The following is a 23,291-nucleotide window of genomic DNA, read 5'->3' on the forward strand; positions in this document are numbered from 1 at the left end:
CCGTGTCGGGGCGAGGGGACGGTTTAAAGTTATACTGTTACATTGCGGTGTATGCTAGCTAACACAATTATTTACAGCAATCATATGCCAAAGCACATCCCAGAAAGCCCCTCAATCCCTAACAGGTACCATATACCCACACATGTATAAAATCAGTAACGTACAGCAAACTTGTACACATTGTAAAATAGAAAACAGTATTCAGAACGTGACCTACCCCTTGCATCACATTTTCATACTGGGAAGACCTGACGTTCACGATCTCCCCCTATCTGCAAGTGGGGCCAATCACAACACCCCTTATTGTCATCAGAGTTGAACTAACCAATAAGAATGCTTGAACATCAAATACACATTTCTTTAGAGGCAAGTGGAAACATAACCAACCCTGTTACATTGTGAATTGCATCACAAGCGACATGCCAAACGGGAGATGTAAACAGAAAAAGTACATAATTCCTGCAATTTCAATGTTGTTTGAGTTGCTTTGTTTATCACCAAATTTGGTGATTTCATTGGCCTTGTCAGGTGTGATTCTAAGTTCTTCAGTTCAGCTTCCCATAGTGATGTGTTGTACCGAGAGTACTGACTGAAAGGGAACTAGTGCTGCCAAAAGATTTGCTGTGATTAATTGCAAATTCTGAATTTGCACGTATTTAGCTGTAATTTGAAGGGTAGGAAATATGAGTATTTACTCACCAATGTAACAACACAGTGTGGTCAAAGACTTTATTGTAGTCACGATCTGGCTACTTCAAAGTAAACAGTTATGTTTTTGGGTTATTACATATTTATTAACTTATTCAGATACCTTCTAAACTACCCACAATGCGCTATTTCTCAACGTCATATGGAGGATCTAATCTGTGCTACCAAGTTTGTATGCTAGCTCGGTAGCTAGCGCAAGCTCTTCATGGACTTTGTGGCTGTGTTAACTAATGGGAACCCGTTAGCATGGCAGGCTCTGGTGCCTTCTTGCTGTGGGCTCAAAATGAAAGAGAAAAATCCTACCTGCCTGCTCTAATTGTGTAGTACCTCGTCTGTTTTGCTTTTTGTTTTGTCAACTTTTTTCATGTTCGCTGTGAAATTGGCTACGGGACTTTTCTAACTTTTTCCAACTTCCACCAAGCTGACTGACGTCTGGAATCGATCTATTTCGGATTTTTCTCGCTATATAGCTATTGGATTTCCCTGACTCTTCCTCAGTCCGGTGAAGCTCCCGCCTCCCCCTCAATTTGGTAGCTCTCAGCTTGCACTCTTTAAAAAAAGATGGGCCTGCACTCTACCATCGGATGGGCCCCGGTCATCAATCTGTAAGTCTCTGCTTGCCCTTTGCTTTTATTTGCGGTTATGTTTTAGTTGTGTTAGTTGTGTTCTAGCTGGTCTCCAGTAGTTGGGGCTCTAGCTTGCCGACCATAACATTGGTGGTTGGCTAGGCTAATAGCAAGTTGGCTTAAAAGCAAACATTAGCTGGCTGGCTAACTGCATATATCGAACATTCTTTGATAACTGGTTAGATGGCGTAATGTACTTCCAAAACGTTGGTTAACTTTAATGTAGCTATAAGGTAGGTGTTGATAACAACTGGCTGACTTATTCAGTGCTAACGTAACGTTAAGCAACTCTGTTGGAGTTTACATTATAGGGAATAGGTTGGCTTGACGGGTCCTCCATATTACACCACAACCCGTAAAAACATTTTCTGACATGACATTCGGATTGCTGATCGGTTTTATGTAATAAAAACTTTAGGAAAGTGATGTGTAACTTTGCATTGGGACTTTTGTTGTGTACACTAATGCAAATCTATATAGTATGTTACGTTTATGCTACCTACCCTTTAAGATTGATACAAAAAGCATTACAAGAATATTGACACCTTGATTTTGCCCAAAGTAACATTAAACTAAATGTGGTAAATTGATAATCACACTTTCTTTTACCTCAATGTCAACCTGTTTTGACATCGCATTGTTGTTTTTAGCTGTATACAGTAGATTATGTATTTGAGATGTTTTCAGTGTATTTTGAACGCTTTCAGACAATATGATTAATCGCAACTAAGAAAATAAGCGCACAAAATGTTAAATAGTTATACCAATAACAGATACCAATATTATACATTTTAGTGTCGAATTAAAATGTTTATTTTTTACCAATGTAACAGGACTAAACTAGGAGAAATTTACAACCAACACCCACTTGACATGTACAGACTTTGGCTAGCTCCACAGTTTGAATCCACCCCCTCAGTCAATTACTGACAAAGTAGAAAAGTTGTCTGCATTGACTTAAGTAAAATTACTCAGCAATTTAACAATTAACAGCACTTAACATCCTTCTTCATAGAAACAGCACTAACAACATTAACTAGGACACCTTTCTCTCTGCTGCTATATGTAAGGCTACGTCTTTACAATATAGAATATGTAATTGCACTTTCAACTAGGATTCAATATATTTAGGTGACAAGGGAAAACCTACGGTGATTGCATGTATATCAATAAGCATTATTATAGTGAGAAATGCTTTAAGAAGTGGTAACTAATTACTGCATACAGTACGAGCGCGATGGGCAGCGTGAGAGTGTCTGGGGCTACAGAACAGACAGAGCATTGTGAGCGCCTAAGAGATGATGGTCTTCAACCAATGACTGATTGGGTAACACTGGAGAGCCACAAACGATCACAATCAAGGGGCAGGGAAAAATACATGTTATGCTATTTAGCGTCCTAATATATTACCACTCAGGGAGATAGGTCAGGGGGAATATTCTTATCCCCCCCCCCAAAAAAATATTTTCACACAAGGGTACATTTATTTCCCCCTAGTATATTTTTTGTCAGAGCTACGCAACAAAAAAGCAAGAGATTTATTTTACTACACAACAGTCATAGTAAGCTCAGTTCCCAGTTGAATACAGTCTATTTTGCATTTAAACCCCAAATAACTGAATAGTCTAAATCAACAAATAGTCGTTGGTAGCCCTCCGGGAACCAACGAACAGTCTGACATGAGTCGTTGCACAGTGCGATGATTTCATAAGAAAGCGCTGCCTGCCAGCCCACCGTTCTGTTTCTCCGATCCTCCCAGGACACATTTGAGATGGCGCCAGCCCCGAGATGGGTGGAGCTTTCCGTCATGTGGCTTTGGAACAAACCATGGACTCGCCCATAGCTCCACCCATGATGAGATGCACACAGCCTTGATTGAGTCACTGACCAGAGATCCCAAATGCCCTCCTGACCTCCCACCAACACTCCCTGGTTCATCTTCCAGACTAGCCCCTCTCTCTCTCTCTCCATTTCCTTCCTTCTTTCTCTCGCTCTCCCTCTCTCGCTCTCAGAAGAAGGAGGTGTCGGATGAGAAGGCCCCAGCCAGCCTGAAGTCTTCTCTCATCAGGACACAGAAGAGACGCTGGGGGAGGGCCTTGGAGTAGGGCGCGGGCCGCGGGACACACGTACGCAGCAGGATCTCACGCCCTGCAGGGGGAGGGAAGTCTGGCACACTGGCACCTCCCATTGGCTTTTTGTCATCAGCTCCACCCCCACGTCCTGTGTCTTCATCCAATGGAGCCAAAAGGGCAGCCTGTGGGGGGGCGAGGCAGACAGATGGGAGGAGTCAACAGCTGCGTTTAGACAGACAGACCAATTCTAATACCACTAATTGGTATTTTGACCAATTAGATCAGCTCTGAAAATTATCTGATGGGATTGGTCAAAAGAGCAATTAGTGGAAAAAAGACCAGAATTAGGCTGCCTGTCTAAATGCAAGTGGCTAAAATTCAGGTTGGCACAAAATTGAGTGGCTAACATTTAGGTTGGCACAAAATGGAGAATGTAGGGCCCAACACACAGTAGACTTTCTATAAAAGCCCAATAAAATGTGGAAACTAGAACACAATACATTTTTAGGCAGTCTAAGCAGAACCTTAACACATACTACACTTTTACAATGTGAGTATAACAGGGTGTGACACGCGAGACTGAGAAAAACATGCATACAACTCATTCTATCGCTTAATATTCTAAGTCGTGGGGGGAATGAAACAACCTCGACAGTGATCAGACCTGGCGCAAGTGAAAGCGGCTGGACTGGAAGACGACAGCAGCATGTTAACACAATCTATTTTTACTGAGCAGGAACAAATTACATAAATTAGAAGGCTGATTACAAATTAACAAATGCCTTCCCACATCTCCCAAACTATTGTCTAAGGCGAGGAAAGGAGAACACATTTAATGGATTGGAGCGATTCGGTGTGTGCTTCCAGATCAATGTATGCATTTGTTTTCAGTGGGGCACAGCATAGCCCTGGAGGGATGGCAACACAAGAAAGCTACGTGACGCTAAGATCTAAAGCCAAAAGGGATCAAACACACCACAGCAACCTCCAATACTTACATAGTAAACTAGCAGGCTAAAACTAGTATATAACTAACCAGACAGAAAAGAGCAACCTACCACTCCTGTGTACATACTAAACAGCAAGATACCGCTAACCTACTGTAATGTATACACTGAGTGTACAAAACATTAGGAACAAATTCCTAATATTGAGTTGCACCCCATTTTGCCCTCAGAACAGCCTCAATTCGTCAGGGCATGGACTATACAAGGTGTCGAAGGCGTTCCACAGGGATGCTGGCCCTTGTTGACAGCAACGCTTCCCCCAGTTGTGTCAAATTGGCTGGATGTCCTTTGGGTGGTGGACCATTCATAATCAAATCGTATTGGTCGCATCCACATATTTAGTAGATGTTATTGTGGGTGTAGCGAAATGCTTGTGTTACTAGCTCCAACAGTGCAGTAGTATCTAACACACACAAATCTAAAAGTAAAAGAATGGAATTAAGAAATATAGAAATATTAGGATGAGCAATGTCGGAGTCCGGAGTATAATTATATATGTATGTGATGGCATGTTTAGACATTATGTGGATAGAATATGTAGTATATCTGAAGAATAGGTAGGATTCTTGATATACATGGGAAACTGTTGAGCATGAAAAACCTAGCAGCTTTGTAGTTCTTGACGAATCGGTGCGCTTGGCACCTACTATCAAAGCCCGTTCAAAAGGCACTTAAATCTTTTGACTTCCCCACTCACCCTCTGAATGGCACACATACACAATCCATGTCTCAATTGTCTCAAGGCTTGAAAATCCTTGTCTCCGCCCTTCATCTACACTGATTGAAGTGGATTTAACAAGTGACATCAATAAGGGATCATAGCTTTGAGCTGGATTCACTTGGTCAGTCTGTCATGAAAAGAGCAGGTGTTCCTAATGTTTTGTGCACTCAGTGTATAGAGACATACCACTCCTTAGTATACATACTAGACCAGCAGGCTAAAACTAGTCTATTATAAACCAACCTCCACATCCACCAGAAAACACTTGTTTATCAACGCAGACCCATCATCAGAGAATGAGAGCAAATGGACATACAACAAAAATAATTGATTAGAGCTACACTAACAGATAGGTGGTTAGAAGAATAGATGGAAGGGAGAAGGAGAAGAAGAAGGTGGTTAGGTAAAAAGGTCAGGGGGAGGTTAAAAACACGGTAAGTGGCATCGCTTTAGGAACCCTGTGCTTCTCCATTGTGTTATGGAGGTCTGGAAATTGCAGCGGTTCACTCTTCCATTACCAGAGAAATAACTGTAATCTTTGTCTGTATCCCTCCCTCAGCTAGCCTGAACCTCAGTGGCAGCACTGCTTGCAGGTAGAAAGAGGGAGAAGTCATCGTGGAGAGGGGCATGGGGGGTGGATGGATGGACTGGGGGGGGTGGAGGCAGCTAGGGTGGGGGGGGTGAACTAGGGGTGTAAAGGGGGGATAGGGAGGGTTGCTAGTGGTTACCTCATCACTGCTGTAGTCAGCGAGCTTGACATGGGTGAGGCAAGCAGCATTAGGAGACAAAAAACCCCACATAATACGATGGAGAGAACGAAAAAACATAAAATAAGAAACAGAAGAACAAACAACAAACTGACACAAAGTCAGGTGATTAAGAAGAGGTTTAGGTTTTGCTTAAGACATGACATTCATCCCACCGAATGCATCACATGCAAAGCATACGCACTCAAGCCAGAGCAAGCGGCATTGCAATCAGACAACAATCAAACTAGTACTCTAGTCTTGTACTGGTAACATGGGTAAGATGAGGGGCAGGACATCTCTCCTCCCTTCTATTCTTCTCTGTCTCTCGTTCCCAAGAAACTCACCTCATTTGATTGGCTGATGATTTCATCTGATTTACATGTGCTTGGGATAATTACTAGCTTTCTTTCGAGAGCTTGGCAAAACACAGGCTGTAATTTAACACTCCGACATCTTGCTGGGTAAAAAAATAAATAAAGTGATTGAGGGAGTGAGAGTTTGCTGGAATCTAACTATTTTTTCGCACCGTTTCATCCTCCAACACAAGGCACAGGGGAGAGAGCCAAGACAAGCATTCATTCCCTGTTTGCATTTTACTAGCAATTATTCTAAGGAACAGATCTGGGACCAGGGACTGCATCTGTTGATGAACTCCGGAAGAAGACACATTTATTGGCTTTAACTAACTTTCACATTGAACAAACAAATGTATGCGTCGTTGGATGTGCCAAGACCAAACCAGGCTTTGTATTTCAATGTGTTACAGCCAAGCATACACTTACTTTCATAACCAATACAGGTGCAACTGTACAGCACAATGCGAGAGGTCATTGCAAGTGCCTTTTAACTGATCATCTCAGACTATTCAGTCGGAGTATACTCAGAAAGACATGCAGCACAGAATAGACAGTAATTTGGTCCAGGTGTTTGTCAAATCATATCAGACTGAATAAAACAAGACATGTGTTTAATTGTCCTTCTGCTAATCATAACAGAGGAAACTACAGAGCATGGATCTTTGTCTGTCAGATTGCACAAAGCCATTTTTTGACAGAAGTCTTTATCATACTTGGTATGAGTTGCATTATGTGATATGCAAGAAGAGTGACTTAACTTAAGCAATTAAACAGTTTAATAAAGCGGCAAGAAGAAAGTAGTGATAAGTGAACACATTAGAACAGAGTCCAGCAGCAGCATGCTTTTTGTTACTCAGGCAGCATGCCCAGGAGCCCCTCAGGGCCTGGAAGAAGGGTGGGGTTGTAGGAGGGGAATCAGTCAGGGGGAACATAACATCTTCTGCCTGGGCCATTGGACAGACAGCAGGTGAGCCGATAGTGGTGGCGGGATATCCTGTGATGCCAGGATTTAGGAAAGGCCCCAGTGTGAGATGGTGTGTATGTTTGTACAAGTGTGTGTGTGTGTGTTCTGGATGGTGGTGACAGTGTGAGATGGTGTGCTTTACCCTCTGAGCGCTGACAAACAGCTTGTGGATGATGCTGCCGGCTGGGCCGCGCCCTGCTCCGATCACAGACACCTCAGGCTCCTCCAGCAGAGAGCTCACGAACCTGAGAGCGAGAAGAAGAGGAGATGGGGGAAGAGGTTCATTTCAGGGGAGCATAGTCAGAAAACACATGCAGGTATATTATATTTAAAAGACATGCAATTATACTTTTACCAACGGAATAACGAGAAGGGGTTGTAAAACTAGCTACAGTACACAACATGTGAAAACTACAGCCTTTTGGAACGCATCCCTCTCCCCTGACACAGCATCTCAGATACAAGACAGGACAGGCCATTCATTGTTGGAGAGAAAAGGGACAGGTTAGTGGCTGCATGGTGTTCCAGGCCAGCTCTGAGTGTCCTCAAAATTAGTCTGGCTCTGCCTGGTTCTACTGCCTGGGCCATCAGAGGCCCCTGGGACAAATTAACACTGGGGGCCTCCCTAATATAACCCCGTCTGTCTGTATATCTATGTTTCTCTCTCTCAATGCACCTGAACCTCTGATACTGTACGTAAATCCCTAGACAGACAGACACACACAGATGGATCTACATACTCCAGACACACACTCACTTATTCACTCTCAAGATAGGCACACGCACACAAACACTATACTATGCTCCCTTATTACAATCTGAGCAGAGTGTGTGCCTGGGGAGAGGGTGGTGGAGTTTTAATATAGCACACAACACAGTACGTGTGTTTGCCCAACTTTATTAGCATTCCTACTCAAGCCCCCCCCCCCGAGCAGGGTGTATGATGAAATAAGAGCCGGCTTGTGATATTAATAAAGCGAGAAGGACGGGATGGAAGGTACACAAGAGGTACCCACTCCAATTCACATCCCGCCTCAACAGAGCCACAGATGACACAATCTCTATTGCACTCCACACCGCCCTCTCCCATCTGGACAAGAGGAACACCTATGTGAGAACGCTGTTCATCGACTACAGCTCATCGTTTAACACCATAGCGCCCTCCAAGCGCATCACTACGCTAAGGACTCTGGGACTGAACACTTCCCTCTGCAACTGGATCCTGGACATCCTGACAGTCCGCCCCCAGGTGTTGAGGGTAGGCAATGGGGATTTTCGCCATAAATCGACAGTTTCAATACCGGGAATAATTAATCTAACCAGAGAGTCCGGGGAAATACAGCAAAAATGTGCCCATTTAAAGCGTTCAAAACCAAGATATGGTGACTAAGCAAGGATTCTCCGCAAATAAGAGAGGTGCTGCGCCACCTTGTCAGCGCCACCATGTAAAGACTTCACAGAAAGTGAAACTGATATTTAGTAATGATAGAGTAATTGATTGGCAATTAAATTGTTGTGAATTGAGAAACAGGCTGTTCATAAATTCAGAGTGTTATCATGTTCCTCAATTAATTCAGCGCATTTCAACAGTTGAACCAGGCTACAGTATCTTGACACACAGCGGACCCCCTGAGTAGGCTATAGCGTTGTCGGATCATACAAACTTTGTAACGGCAGTCAAACAAAAGTAAAATGACCAAAGTTGAAAGCTTGCTAGATACCTCCAACGAATGACAGAATATCTCCTATTTGGCAAAGTCAAGTTGATGATTATACAGACAGCAGATCAGCTCATGAATAACGGGGAGATGATGAGAGGGAAATGTTTAAATATCAAGGCATCTTAACAGGGACCAACTCTATTTATCCATTTTTTAAAATCCATATCTACTCTCATACCGTTTGATGGTCACATTCTCTACCGAAGCTCTCATATGGGCAGCAATACGAGACAGAGCAGACATCTTATAGCGGTATTTTGACATGCATAGGCGAGACATGCTTTGATAATGCAACCTATGGATTACAAAATAAGGTTAGGAATTTTCAAGCGAGACAGGAGTCAGGATTTTGGGTTTCAGTGAGATTGGGACAATAGAAAAATAACCTGGGGTCTATAAGGCTACTACGTGAGTCAATAGATAAATAATACACTTGATTTAGGGTACATTATTGCATGCTAAATGTTTCTGATCAGTGATAGATGAGCAAATTAATAAATAAGCTACCAATTCCACTTGTCCAACCAGAGATCAATTAACCAAATATATAGACAGAGATTCAGTGAAACAAACTCACATTGGTTGATTATCAGACAAGTCAGAGGTTTTTGGTCAAGAGTAGGCCAGGTTACTACACGAGTGAAGGTCAAGGAGACTAGCATGTATAACATGCTAGCAAAATGTTCTGATCAGATAATATGCATTCGGGAAGTATTCAGAACCCTTGACTTTTACCACATTTTGTTACGTTTCAGCCTTACTCTAAAATTAATTACATGTTTTTGCCCTGTCAATCAACACACAATAATCCATAACGACAAAGCAAAAACAGGTTTAGACATTTTTGCAAAAAAATTGAAATAATCACTTTTACATAAGTATTCTGACCCTTTACTCAGTACGTTGTATCTCAAAATCATTGCAATGTGGTTAACCTTAATCTAAATTTTTCAAATATAAAAAGATACAACTCTACCAGAGTGCCCTTAGATCATTTGAAAAGGCTGCACTTGACTGTTGCACTTGAATCATTCCCACAGTGAATTGCTAGGCCCGCTATGCTATGAAACCACACACTATTACAGAGACTTTGATATTACTGGCCGCAATTGATATGGTGAAAACAACGTATGGGGTGGGAGAAGTACAGAAACTCGCATCAATACCTTTGTCAGATAACACTGCTAAATGAAGAAATGATGCTATTGCTAGTAATCAAGAGAAAACTCTAACTGAATGACTCAAACTCCCTAGCTTATGCTCTCCAAATGTACGTTAGCCGTGAGGGCCGAGATGCCCATGAATTGACTTTTGTACGTCGGGGGTTGCTATTCACGAGGACATATAGTTCCGTCTCACGATTCCTGAGCATGAAACGGCACAGAGGATGTTCAGTGTGCTGCGTGGCTATATTGACGAAAAACAGATTCCATGAGATCGAATGGTGGGCTTTTGCACAGATGGGGCTCCATCTATGGCGGGACGGCAGGCAGGCCTCTGCACTCTAGTTATGAATGCGTCTCCCTCTGCCATATGGAAGCATTGTATGATACACCGAGAGAAACTGGCGGCAAAAGAGCTGAGCACAGAACTGAGATATACTGCAGCAGGTAACTTCAATGGTAAACTACATCAAACCATATCCCCTGCACGCAGGCCTGTTCACAAAACTATGTGATATGGGATCAGAGCATGACAATGTTCTATTTCACACTGAGGATTGGTGGTTAGTAAGGGGGAGGGTTGAAAAGATTTTCACATTGACAGAGGAACTTCTGTCATTCACAATGGATGTAAAAAAGAAAAGAAAAAAAAGACAACTTTCTGTGTAAAGTAAAATAAAATGTCACCTTGCCTATGCAATAGACATCTTTGAGAAACTGAAAGCAAGCATGCTGGGGAAATAAAAAAAACATTCTATAGATGCGTCAATGCATCAGTGGATTCAGAGGAAAGAATTCTTATTGGAGAGTCTTACAAAGGTCTTACTTACTGGAGAGCCTTCCCATAGCTGAGCATGTTTCTAACAGAAAACAGCATCAGTAAGTGAACTGGGAACTCAGAAATCTCAGACTTCTGACTTCAGTGCATTAAGGACAACTGGGAACAAGGGAAAAAAACTATCTCTGACTGGGAAAAATCCTTTTGAACGGTCATCCAACTTGGGCCTCTTTCTAGAGCTCCGACATTCCGACCTGAAGATCACTGACGTCATGATTTGACCTCTAATTTTTCAGAGTTCCCAGTTATCTTGAAAGCACCATAAAACTCCTAGTACCCTTCGCCAGCTCAAATCTGTGTGAAGCTGGACTGAGTGCTCTCGTTTGCATTAAAACCAAAAATCGATCCAGGTTGGATGTGACAGCAGAGATGAGTTGCACACTGTCGACTACGACTCCTGACTTTGAGAAGCTCCGACGCGACATGCATCAAGCATACCCATCTCATTAGCGGTGGTGAGATAAGACATTATGTCAGACTAATTTGCAATTGACTGTCATAGCCCCACATTCAAAGTATGTGATGGTGAGTTAAGACAATCAGAATGTTAGAAATGTTTTTCAATTGACTGCAACAGCCCCAAATAAAAGTAAAAAGTTAACATAGGCTGTTAATGACAAATTTTAGGGACTCCCTCGGACACCGCCTGGTATAGAGGTCCTGGATGGCAGGGAGCTCGGCCCCAGTGATGTACTGGTCCGTACGCGCTACCCTCTGTAGCGTCTTGCGGTCGGATGCCAAGCAGTTGTCATACCAAGCGGTGATGTAGCCAGTCAAGATGCTCTCAATAGCGCAGCTGTAGTACGTTTTGAGGATCTAAGGGGCCATGCCCAATCTTTTCAGCCTCTTGAGGGGGAAGAGGCATTATCGTGCCCTCTTCACGACTGTGTTGATGTGTGTGGACCATGATAGATCCTTAGTGATGTGGATACGAGGAACTTGAAGCTCTCGACCAGCTCCACTACTGCCCTGTCGATGTGAATGGGGGCGTGCTTGGCCCTCCATTTCCTTTGTCTAGCTGACGGTGAGGGAGAGGTTGTTGTCCTCGCACCACCCTGCCAGGTCTCTGACGACCTCCTTATAGACGAGGGGTTCTCAAACTTGTTTAGCCCATGACCCCATTTTGATATCTGAAAATTCTCACGACCCCAACCATGTGAAGATTTTTTGTCATTAACAGCCTATGGTTGGGGTCGCGAGAGTTTGGGAACCCCTGCCCTATAAGGAGGTCGTCAGAGACCTGGCAGGGTGTTGCGAGGACAACAACCTCTCCCTCAAAAGTGTTATTACTTTTCTATTATTTTCTTTCTCTCTGCATTGTTGGGAAGGGCCCGTAAGGAAGCATTTCACTGTTAGCCTACGTCTGTTGTTTACAAAGCAGGTGATGAATAAAATGTTATTTGATTTGAGAGGACAAAAGAACAACAGAGGGGAAGGAGGAGTAGTGGCATGGAGGGTTGGTTAAAATGTGCCTGCTGGTTTCATCAGGAGTAGGGCTGGAGAGAATCTACAGGGAAGTTAAGAGCACTGTCTGAAAACCGAATCGATAACACTTAAGCTATTCATGGTTTCGATTGGTCTCACTTGCAAAAGAGATTTTATCTCAATAGAAATAGACCTGCATAGAAATAGATAGGTTTGAAGCAGTTGGATTGATTTCATTTAACTCCATAGGTATTTTTGTATCTCCGCAGATCTATCTGGCCCTACTGGTTAACATTAAATTACTTCTGGTAGCGCAGAGTGCTTGCAATGCCAGGAATGTATGCATGCCTAAGTCGCTTTGGATAAAAGTGTCTGCTAAATGGAATATATCCTTATTATTTCAGGGCGTGCGGCTTTTGTCCTACTGTACCTCTCCAGATCCTCTGCGTTGTCGCCCTGCTCTGCCTTCCCGATGCCAAACTTGGCCTTCAGAGAGCGGGAGCGGGCAATGACCGTCTCCACTGCTATCAGCTGGGTAATCACGTCCTGTTGAAGGAGACAGACACATAGACACAGTTACTAGGGTGGATGAATTGGGGGTAGAAAAAAAGTATACTGTGGCTACCTTGCAGTCCAACCAATGGGTTAGAGGTAGAGGTTAGGGATTAGAGACTGTTGGGGAGAGATCGTCAATCTTGCCAGGTCTCCCTTGAAAAACAGGATTTATCCTGGTAAGATAAAGGCTAGATGGAAAAAAAAGTTGTTTCCAGTCACCTCTAGTTTCTTGTAGTCTGGGCTGGGGTGGCGCAGCAGCTTGCTGGCATGAGAGGTGGCCTGCTGGATGGCCTTTCTAGCAGAAAGAATGTCCTCTACTGACTCTGTATGGGAGAGAAGAGAGGAAGTTGGTGAAATATGAGAGAGGGATAGATAAAGAGACAGACAGAGCAACAGGACCCTGCGGTCACTAACCCTCCTCCTTCTCCTTGAGGATGGCAGCATGGAGGATGCAGGGCAGGAGATGGCGGGTCAGGTCTGCTGGCTTCTGTACCGCCAAGTAGTGCAGCACCTGGGGGGGAAGGGAAGAATATCAAAAGCAAATTCTCTCTCTCCATCTCTCTCTTACAGCAATTATGATTCCAGAGGTTGTCAGGGACCCGGCAAGGTACTTGACATTTCCAAAGGCATTGTTCTTTTACAAAACTGGTTCATCGGCTTCTTTTGACTTATGGAGGCTGTCTGCCGCATAAACGCAATTGTGTTGGCGAGAGGCAGCGCTGCATTTTAATGACCCTCCTCTTTATACAACACAGGGTCATTCGTTATGTTGAGTGAGTCAGTGATGAGATTCCAGGAGCTCAATCTGATTTGGTATCCCTTAATAACACACAACCCTTCAGGCTCTCGTGCACAGGGAGAGAACAGGGATAGAAGGAAAGGCACAGTACAGCGCTCTTAAGTTGTCGCAGAGTGACCTTGTGGCAATGATCTTGACTGCAATCAGAGGACTGTGGAATATAGAAGCACACCTGTCATCTACCTACTTAAGAGGACAACTTACTGGAGCAGGAAGAAAAAAGAAAAAAAAAATATATATATATAAATCAGCAGTAAATTAATTCCAAACTAAATTGTGCACCTGGAATTTCCCCAAAAGAGCCGGCTGGCGGCAGCCATACGGATGAAGGACGCAGCGCTATAGGCTAGATGACCGACCTTCAAGGCCCGGCAAGGTTCCCCTGAACTCAGTTTAAACTCTCAGGGAGGGGACCCATGGCAGGGAGGGGAGGGACACCTTGTGTGTGTGTGTGTGTGTGTGTGTGTGTCTCGTAGCAGGGACACCTTGTGTTCTGACCTACTTCCTATTTCTAGCAGCGCTGCATGGTGATTGGCTGAAACAGGGACAAACAGAGAGAGGCAGAGTGTGTAGTGAACCTGGCAGTGTTTAGTTCTCTGGGCTGGCAGCAATGAGCTACAGAACAGGTGGAGGTGTCATTCACTCTCAATCTAGCAGTTCAAAGGGGTGGCCTTTTGAACTGCTAGTTATATTAAATCAGTCAGTGAATCACAATGCAAAATGGCTCTGGGTAAAAGTTGTTCTTAGGCACAACTTATCCTCCCCAAATCCTAACCTTGAGAGGAAAACCCCCAAAATGAGCTTATCCCCCCTTTTAGTTTTTCCTGGTCTGGTAACCAAAGACTCTGGAACTAACACGGTATGATGTGATTAATCAGTTGTAAAAAGGTTTAATAAGGGCTCTGATGGGACCAGAGTTTTTCTAAAAATCAGTTCACATGGTTTTAAAAACTCCTGGCCTTTGAGAGGATGAAAATCATGTCAAACTGCAGCAACCTTTATATTTTAAAGCTAGACTAAAAGGGGCGTTTTCATCTACACACACACACACACAGAGACACCAACATTATTGGACAATAGATCTCACAGGGCTGAGCTTGCTTCATGCAGGTCTGCTTTACGCAGGTCTGCATCGTGTAGGCCTGCACTACGCAACTATAGGCCTAATTTAAAAAAAAAAGACCTCACAGTCTATGTCAGATATTGAGTTTATTGATTCATTCCAGTTAATAATGTTGGATCGAAAATGTCTAGGTTGCCTAGTCACCCAAAGTTTGAATATAAACTAAATTGGATCCCATTCACATATTTTCAAAACCAAAAAAATGAGCTAGCTATAAAAACACAAAATGTTACCGGCCCTGCAATGCACAATACAATTCTTAAAGCTCAGTACCTTCTCCGCCTCCTTGGTGTCGTCAAACAGGCGTCTCTGTCTGCGAGCGGGGGTAATCTTGGCTGTGGCCCAGGCCTCCATCCACATGTTTCCCGGGATCTTCATCCTGGCACTCAAGTCACCCCTGACCACCGTGTCCCCGTTCTCGTCCACCACCTCCTCCTCAACGTAGTCCCTGGGTGAGTACCACCTCACAAAGTCCTCCAGGGTACAGCCAGGGTTCGCTGCCTAATATGGACACGGACAGACACAGGCTTGTTACTGACACCGTCATAGCCAAGTCATGTTCTCAAACCCCACAGATGTTCAAGGTTTTCAACTATATTCTAATCTTCCAAAGCATATATACGCACTCAAGAGAAGTCAAAAGTCTTCTAAAAAACCCTGGCGATAGTAGCAGAAAACACACATACATCTGGCTGATGTCATCGCCACCTCTAGTGCTTCAGCTCCACTCCAGAGCAGTGCTCGCTGTCTGTGAGCTCATGACTCAGAGACAGGTGATGATTCAGGTGTAGCAGACAGCATCAGTCTGTTAATGGCCCTCAGAGGGACTGAATCTGAATCAGAGTACCTGCTGCTGTGAAATAAATCAATGTCTCACTGTTTCCCTGCTTCCTCTGGAAACCAACCGACTGACCAACTGAACAAGAAGAACTTTTGTGTGACCTTTCGCTGATGTGCGTTAGTGAGATTCAACACAGTCATTTCTCTCCTTCATTCACACTCCATAATTAATTAGAAGCCTGCCTTACTTCATTTCCTTTTTTTTCTGTGGTAAGTTTCGTAGCGAGGAGACAGTTCCATTTCAGTGCAGCGGCAGTAGATGGATTGATGAGAAAGAGGATAAAGCGTGAATAACTGAGACAGGAGCTCCTCCGTAGCCTGGGGGTCCAGGGCAGGGGGCTTCTCCTCTACTGCAGTCCCCCTAAAGAAGGTGTGTGTGTGTGTGTGTGTGTGTGTGTGTGTGTGTGTGTGTGTGTGTGTGTGTGTGTGTGTGTGTGTGTGTGTGTGTGTGTGTGTGTGTGTGTGTGTGTGTGTGTGCGCGCATGCCGGGATTCGTGCGTGTGACATTCAGTTGAAGAGGGGGCTGGTTACGTAGTGCTTGGGTGTCATATTCCTAAGTCCCCACCATTCATCAGTGGTCCATCCTTGGCATTGCGCCTGCAGGGACCGGGATAATTAAAGCTAAAATGCCAGATTATGCTTGGCTAAGCACAATTACATACAGAGCAGGTCGGCCCTGACCATGAAACATTTTGAGGCCATTCCAACTCAACTATGGGCTCTGGCTGAATACACAACATTCTTCTTCCTCTAGTTTTTAACCCATCTCCCTCCTCCTCACGTCAGCTGTTGTCGGAGCTCAGAAAGAACAGAAGAAGAAGAGGTCGAGAACATACAACTAACTCCAAAGTAGAGCATTTAGTGGGCCAGCTAAAAACAGACCAGGGTAATGCAACAGAAAGTTGCAACTGTGCCCCCTGAAAGAACACTATTTGTCAACGTTTGTTACTGTTGGGAACAAAGGGGTCGAGCCTGAAGTCCCATCAGAGAAGTTTAAAGATAATGACCTGAAGTTCTGAACCTCTTGAATCCAACAGCTTGGAGTTGGCAGGTGTGGCTGCACTCTACTCAGCAGAAAAATGGGGTACGTTTCACTGTATTCATTGCACAATAAGGTGACCATAGAGATTAATGAAGCTTACTTTAGCCTGAGTCCATTCTTTTTTTAAAGGGACAACTATTAAATGTAACTTGATGAAATTAATTTGAGACACATAGCAGGATTGTAAAGAGCTTTGTAGATTTGTCTGCATGACGAAGGAAATTTACATGAATCATCAAAAGCATTTGTGTGTTCAACCTTCTATCAACTAATACTTTTACAGGCATAACATCAGTATTCAATAATTCAACACGACGGAGGCTTATTTTCTAAATGGAAATTATTTGAAGCACTAAAACAGAAATCTATACAGTACATCAGCTCTCAAAGACCTCTTCACATGTCCAAATCCACACCCCTCACGCTTTCTAATAAGAAAGAAGCCTTTCATTGATATTAATAACACAATTAGCATGCCCTCCACTATGCCACCGTGTGAGACGAGGGAGGCAGAGAGACTGTGAGAATCAAATCAAACGCCCCCCAGTCTGACACATTGACTGACTGAGGACGGAGAACACTAATAGGCTCCTGTGCCACTCACCCAGTCTGGGTGTCAGTGAGAGTGAGTGTGCCTCTCTCTGTGTATGTTTCTCTGTGTTTGTGTGTGCCAGCATTCATTTCAGGGCGTGTGTGTGTGTGTGTGTAAAATACGTGTGTGTGTGTGTGTGTAAAATATATATGTCAGGGTGGGGTATGTGTCCTCACCTTAAAAGACTCCATGTCTGAGAGCAGACAGGCACTCTGCATGCGGGCGCGGAGGTGGGCACCCTCGGCTGACGTGCCTAGTTTGGCCAATACCTCCGACTGCTCCTCTAGAAGGTCTTCTGTCATGGGCGCTGGCTCCTGGGGAGTGGGGAGGAGGACACTCAGGGTTTCTGTGTTTTATGGGTTTTAGTGTGTGCATGAAGAAGCATGTGTGTGTGGATTGGTTTCCGACACACAAGGAAGCCAGAAACTGACCCCTTAAGTTGATCCATAAGGTCTGTATGTTACAGTACTTATTAGTGTGTGAGAGACATGCTGCAGTGACAAGGATTGGCCCGGTCATTCACTCTGAGGAGAACAGAGGAGACAGCTCGTCATGTTCATTAGCAACCTGTGGAACAATGGAACACTTGGGGCATCTACAACCCCATGCCAAAACAACCACAACGCCCTGCCAATCTCCCATCAGCTCCAGCTAATGAACACTGGTTCTGTCTTGTAGAGCAATGTCCACAGTCCTGTCTAGTGTCCAAGTTGCTGAAGGGCAACTGAACACTGCATAATGTTCGCTAAGGTCGGACTCGGTTCCACCACTGGCAAAGTCAGTCATGATCACCGGCCAATCAGGTGCATAGCGAAAATTGTTATGCACCTATTTGAATGAGCAAGAAAGACTGATTACATGTAGAGGTAGGTGGTGGTTGGCCAAACTCCGCTTGCTTGATGAGTAACCTTGCTTGAGACTCTGGAACTTGAGTTAGCCAGGGCTTTAGCTCAGAGGACTAACATTGTCTTGAGTCACACAGATTACCCAGTAGGTTTGTTATGTACAAAATAATCACTATTGTTCAGATAAACCTGCTAAAGAAAAGTCCCTAATTTCATAGAATCCTGATTCTGCTCCCTGGCTTGTAATAACTCCCTAATAGCCATTACTTATACATTCTATAACCTGCTTTAATTGGCCATTCCTGCCTTTTGCATTGCTGCCATTATGCAACTGTTTTCCAGCACAAAGCAGGCTTATATAACAATGGGCTCGATACAACACCCAAAGGATTTCTGAGCGGAAGTAGCCCAATGTAAGGCTGCTGTACCTACCTTTTTAAACAACAACCGCATACCTCTAAATGCAGAAGGCAAAACCATGCAATCATGAATGGAAAACGGGGGGGGGGGCAGAATCCAACTGTGCCTTTCTTTCTTTACCATCACAGCCTCTAATGCATTCTACCCAGTGGGCTCAGACTGACTAATGCACAGTCGGGTCTGGGAGAAAGAAAAGACTAAAAGCCTGTCCCCTCCTGAGCAAGTTTCTAATGAAATAAAGAAAGACCTGAGTCAGAGGGGACCATTAGCTGCGGCTCGAGAGATCCGCATCCTAAATTGCACCCCATTCCCATATATAGTGCACTACTTTTGACCAGAGCCCTATGGGCCTTGCCCCTTGTCAAAAGTAGTGCACCATATACAGTATAGTATGCTATTTAGGACGCAGACAGTGTGGAGAATACAAACAGGGCAGACAGGAGCGGCGATCAAAAAACACTTTACCCAGACTAATTAAAACTAGGGAAGGAAGGTGAGAATGCCGAGCAGAGCATGAGTAGTAGTGGAGCAGAGGCATCCACCTCATTACAAATAGTGGCAATGCCATGAATCTAAAACACCCATCTCTGCCTACCCCTGTCCTCCCCTTCTACCCTGCCCCTGCTGTTTAAAAGTTCGACAGAGAGGGAGAAAGAGAAAAGAGGGAGTGCGGGAGAGAAAGAGAGAGAAAGAGAGCGCGAGAGAGCGAGAGAGAGATTGACAGGGGTGTCAGAGAGGAAATGGTTGAAAGGTAATAGAAAGAAAAAAACAGACAGGCGAGTAGAGATGGAGACAACAGATCCAGACAGAGACAGAGACAGAGCAGCACAGATGAGCAAACAGACGTACAGATAATCGATGGATGTAGGAAGAGAAAGAGAAAGAGAGAACATGTCATTGAGAGGACAGACAGCGAGAGAAAGAGAAAAGAGAGAGGAAATGGAAAAGGACTGAGGGGTAGTGGGAGTGATATATGAGAGACAGAGACACAAAAGTTTGGAGAATGGTGTGGATAAAGAGGGAGAGAGATAGATAAAGACAAGTGCAAAAATCCCTGCATGATACACCGAGACAGCCGGAGACTGAGGCCGTGTCTAGACTTGACAGTTAATGAATGCAGTTTTTGTATTCTTCACAGACACATCTTGCGTCTTCAGCTACATTTAAATGTATCCACCATGTCCACAGTCAGTGTTGCCAATTTAGCGACTACGTCGATATATTTAGCAAGTTTTCAGACCCCCTCCAGTGACTTTATTGGTAAAAGTGGATAGCGTCAAATTCAGCTACTTTTCAGGCTACTTTTGGGGAGTTTCGACACCGAGGATTTCTCTGATTTTAATAGCATTTTGCGACTTTCCCCAATCGGCCGCAAACAAGAGTGGGAGAAGCTGTCTCTGCAACAGAAGTCACTGCAATGGTTCAGAGACAGGCAGAGAAGCACAAGGGGAGGGGGTGCAAGGCAAATTAGTCCACATTTGGTCAGGATTTTCCGGACTATATTCAAATGCCAGTATGTAGTCTGCAAACGGTGGAACAGGCTAAATATTATAACACAACAACTTAATGGTAGTAGCTAACTACTGTAGCTAACAAGCCAGGTAACAATCTGTGGCTAGCCAGCAAGCAAAGCTAAAGGGATTGCAAACGGGTTAGAATAACTCGAGAATAGAGTTATTAGAATAACTATAGAAATTGTTGTTAGCTGGCTAGCATTCATGAGGCCAGCAAACACGTTCCTCACACGCTAGGAATGTATTTCCGCAAATGTTATAATGCTCTTTCCCAAAACCCAAGTGTTCTGGACTCTGTATACACCAGGGATCATCATTGAGATTCAGCCGCGGGACAATTTTTTCTTGAGCGGATGGTCGGGGGGCAGGAACAAATAATTTGTAGACTGCAAATTGACCGCAAGCAGCCCAAACAGATATGTTTAACTAAAACATAATCATTTCAAACCTTGCTTACATTTGTATACGGTCACGTATTGTCTCTATTATGCGTGGGAATACTTGGGAACAGATTTCTTCAATTAAAATCCCTTGGAGCTGATTTCCTGGGGACTTTTACAATCTTTTATGTCCAACAATGAAAATTCCACACCCAATTATTATTACAAACCTCCTGAGGGAAAATGGCTCGATAAGGTGGTCAGCCAGATCTGAACACAATCAGACCACAATGCAACTTCAGTGCGTCTAGACCTGATCTTCGATCTTCGTATTCTGATAGCAGAAGTCAAATGTAAGTGTCAATTGTAGACACGGCCTGAGACTGTGTGTGTGTGTGTGTGTGTGTTAGCAGACACAAGCTGTGTGAAAACGTTGGGCCCATCTAGAAGTGCTGACACTAGTTTATTTTACACTCACACACTCCATCCATCTCTCCTCCACGCAGTACACGGTCGTTCCGCTCTCTTAACACGGCAAGGCGTCCGTCCTCGCCCACCATCTGCAGCGTTTGCTATGTGTGTGTGTCCCCGTGTACTGGGTCTGTGTGTCTTCTTTGTGTGCGTGTACCGTGTATATGTCCGTGTACTGTGTGTGTGTGTGTCTTTGTGTGCGTGTTATGCATTTGTGGATAGATAGCAGCTTCAGACAGCCCGGGCCACCATCTCCATTCCTGCATCTCACCTCCTAGTGTTAATCATTGAACAGTGTCAGACTCAGCCTTGTGCATTAATTAACTCTCCTATTCATCCCAGTCTATAATTGATGAGGGGTAGAGGAGCTACACATCTCTCCAGGCTAGCTCTGGGCTCACACACATAGCAGGGAATGTAGAGGGAGGGAGGTAGCACTATCAGAGAGACTCATAGCATAGAGCACATGTGCCAATCTTGTTCCACATAGGGCCAACGGTCTGCGGGTTTTCGCTCGTCCCTTGTACTTTATTGATGAATTAAGGTCACTAATTAGTAAGGAGTGCCTCTTACCTGGTTGACTAGGGCTTAATTGTAAAGGAAAAAACATAAACCAGCAGACACTAGTCCCCCCATTGAATGAGTTTCACACCCCTGGCATAGAGGCTGATCACCAAATGGAAGAGGATATAGCCAATTATAACAAGATGTATTGTAGTATCTACCTGCCCCCAAATGCCTTCTACAATAAGAGGCTGAGCACAACCTTTGTTGAGTTGATTCTGTCAGGCTAAGTTCCACATCATGCTGCTCTTGGCTTTTACCATACTTATTAAGATGAACCCACAGACATTTAAAGCTAATTATGGGATTTATGTTACAACAATTTCTTAAAAGTCTGTGATAATGAATTAGGCACTGTGTGCAGTGTGTATTGGTCAGGGCAACCGTGTTATAGTGATTTATGGTACCATAGTAACAATGAGTTACAGTATCACTACAATGTAGTAATGAATAGTTCAATGAGTCACAGTATCACTACAATGTAGTAATGAATAGTTCAATAGTTCACCACAGTTAGTGGTGCATATTGTACAGTACATCTGCCATGGCTGTCTATCTGTCTGACCTGTGGCATTGTTAATGACATGGTCAGTATGGGGACATATTGGTCCTAGGAATCATTTTACAATGATATGCACTGAGTATACCAAACATTAGGAAACAATTAAAGGGTGCTTGAAGCCATCAGTCAATCACATGAAGATTGAAATGGCTGTGTGTGCTTGTGTGTCTGACCTGAGTAACAGGGATGTACAGGGGTTCCTGGGAGTTGAGCAGAGTCAACTTCCCGTGGGGGTGGAGCCGACCCTCTGGCTTGGCCACTTTGGCCCCGCCCTTCTCTCCGTCTGTGGACCCAGCCTCCTTCATCTCCTCCGTGTCGCTCAGGCACTCAAAGAACTCGTCCTCGCCCTCGCTGTCACTCCACGAGTCCCACGACTTCCCAGGAGACACCTCTCTGCCCATCTCCGCACTCCCTGGCCCCAGGCGCCCGTTCTCAGTCCCAGTCGACCCTGACACCTTCCTCTCCCTCCCTCTCTCCCTCTCCTTCTCCTTCCCTCCCTCAGCCGTCTTCCTCCCATCATCCCTCGCTCTCTTCCTCTCAATGCAGCAGTTGAGCATCTGGGGGGCAGAGATGGACAAAGAGTGATGAGTGCAGGGAGTCAGGGAAACAGCAGCAGATGGCAAGCTTTTGGGCGGTGTGTGTGTGTGTAATTCTATCCGGTATAACCCAATCCCTTTGCCCCTTATCGAGCCATTTCTCATCATCATGTCCCTGTGTGCCCACACTAAAGTCTTCTCTTCCTCCTACACTGAGCTCCAAACCTCTACCTAGTGCAGGCTGCAGCACTTTATTACTATGAATAGAGTCACTTCCTGCTCTAATACTGATGCATGCCTAGCCTAGGTGTGTGTGTGTGTGTGTGTGTGTGTGTGTGTGTGTGTGTGTGTGTGTGTGTGTGTGTGTGTGTGAGAAAGAGAGAACAGAGAGAGAGAAAGGGGAAAGAGAGCAGAGAGGTAGGTAAGTAGAGGGAGAGAGCGCGAGAGCGATACAGAGACAGACTCAGCTTATGAGTCAGAAGCTCTCTGCCCAGTGCAGGCTGGGCACCTCTTCCTCTTATTAAAGTGATTGCAGATAAAGTGGCTCTCTCCACCTTTCCAGAAAGATATTACCTCTCCTTCCTTCCCTCTCATCCTCGCTCACACTCTCTCCGGACATCTTTATTACCACCTCTCCCTACTTCCTTTTATCGCTTCCTCTCACTCTCCTCAATCCCTCCCTCCCCCAGGTGAGGCGT

At 44.4% G+C, this 23,291-nt stretch overlaps 1 protein-coding gene across 1 annotated transcript in view; it reads right to left on the reverse strand.

The window, feature by feature from the left end:
• Nucleotides 1-2,131: 2,131 nt before the first annotated feature.
• Nucleotides 2,132-23,291, reverse strand: part of rab3gap1 (RAB3 GTPase activating protein subunit 1) — a 43,349-nt gene continuing 22,189 nt past the window's right edge. The window contains exons 17-24 of the mRNA XM_039006870.1: nucleotides 22,231-22,614; nucleotides 17,478-17,615; nucleotides 15,101-15,328; nucleotides 13,320-13,416; nucleotides 13,125-13,228; nucleotides 12,781-12,896; nucleotides 7,346-7,448; nucleotides 2,132-3,588 (exon numbers count right to left, since the gene is read on the reverse strand). Of these exons, the coding sequence (XP_038862798.1) occupies nucleotides 3,343-3,588; nucleotides 7,346-7,448; nucleotides 12,781-12,896; nucleotides 13,125-13,228; nucleotides 13,320-13,416; nucleotides 15,101-15,328; nucleotides 17,478-17,615; nucleotides 22,231-22,614 (1,416 nt within the window). The 3' untranslated portion in view covers nucleotides 2,132-3,342. The remainder of the gene's footprint in view (nucleotides 3,589-7,345; nucleotides 7,449-12,780; nucleotides 12,897-13,124; nucleotides 13,229-13,319; nucleotides 13,417-15,100; nucleotides 15,329-17,477; nucleotides 17,616-22,230; nucleotides 22,615-23,291) is intronic.

The sequence above is a fragment of the Salvelinus namaycush genome, chromosome 13 (genome assembly GCF_016432855.1).
Source record: "Salvelinus namaycush isolate Seneca chromosome 13, SaNama_1.0, whole genome shotgun sequence".
NCBI lineage: Eukaryota > Metazoa > Chordata > Actinopteri > Salmoniformes > Salmonidae > Salvelinus > Salvelinus namaycush.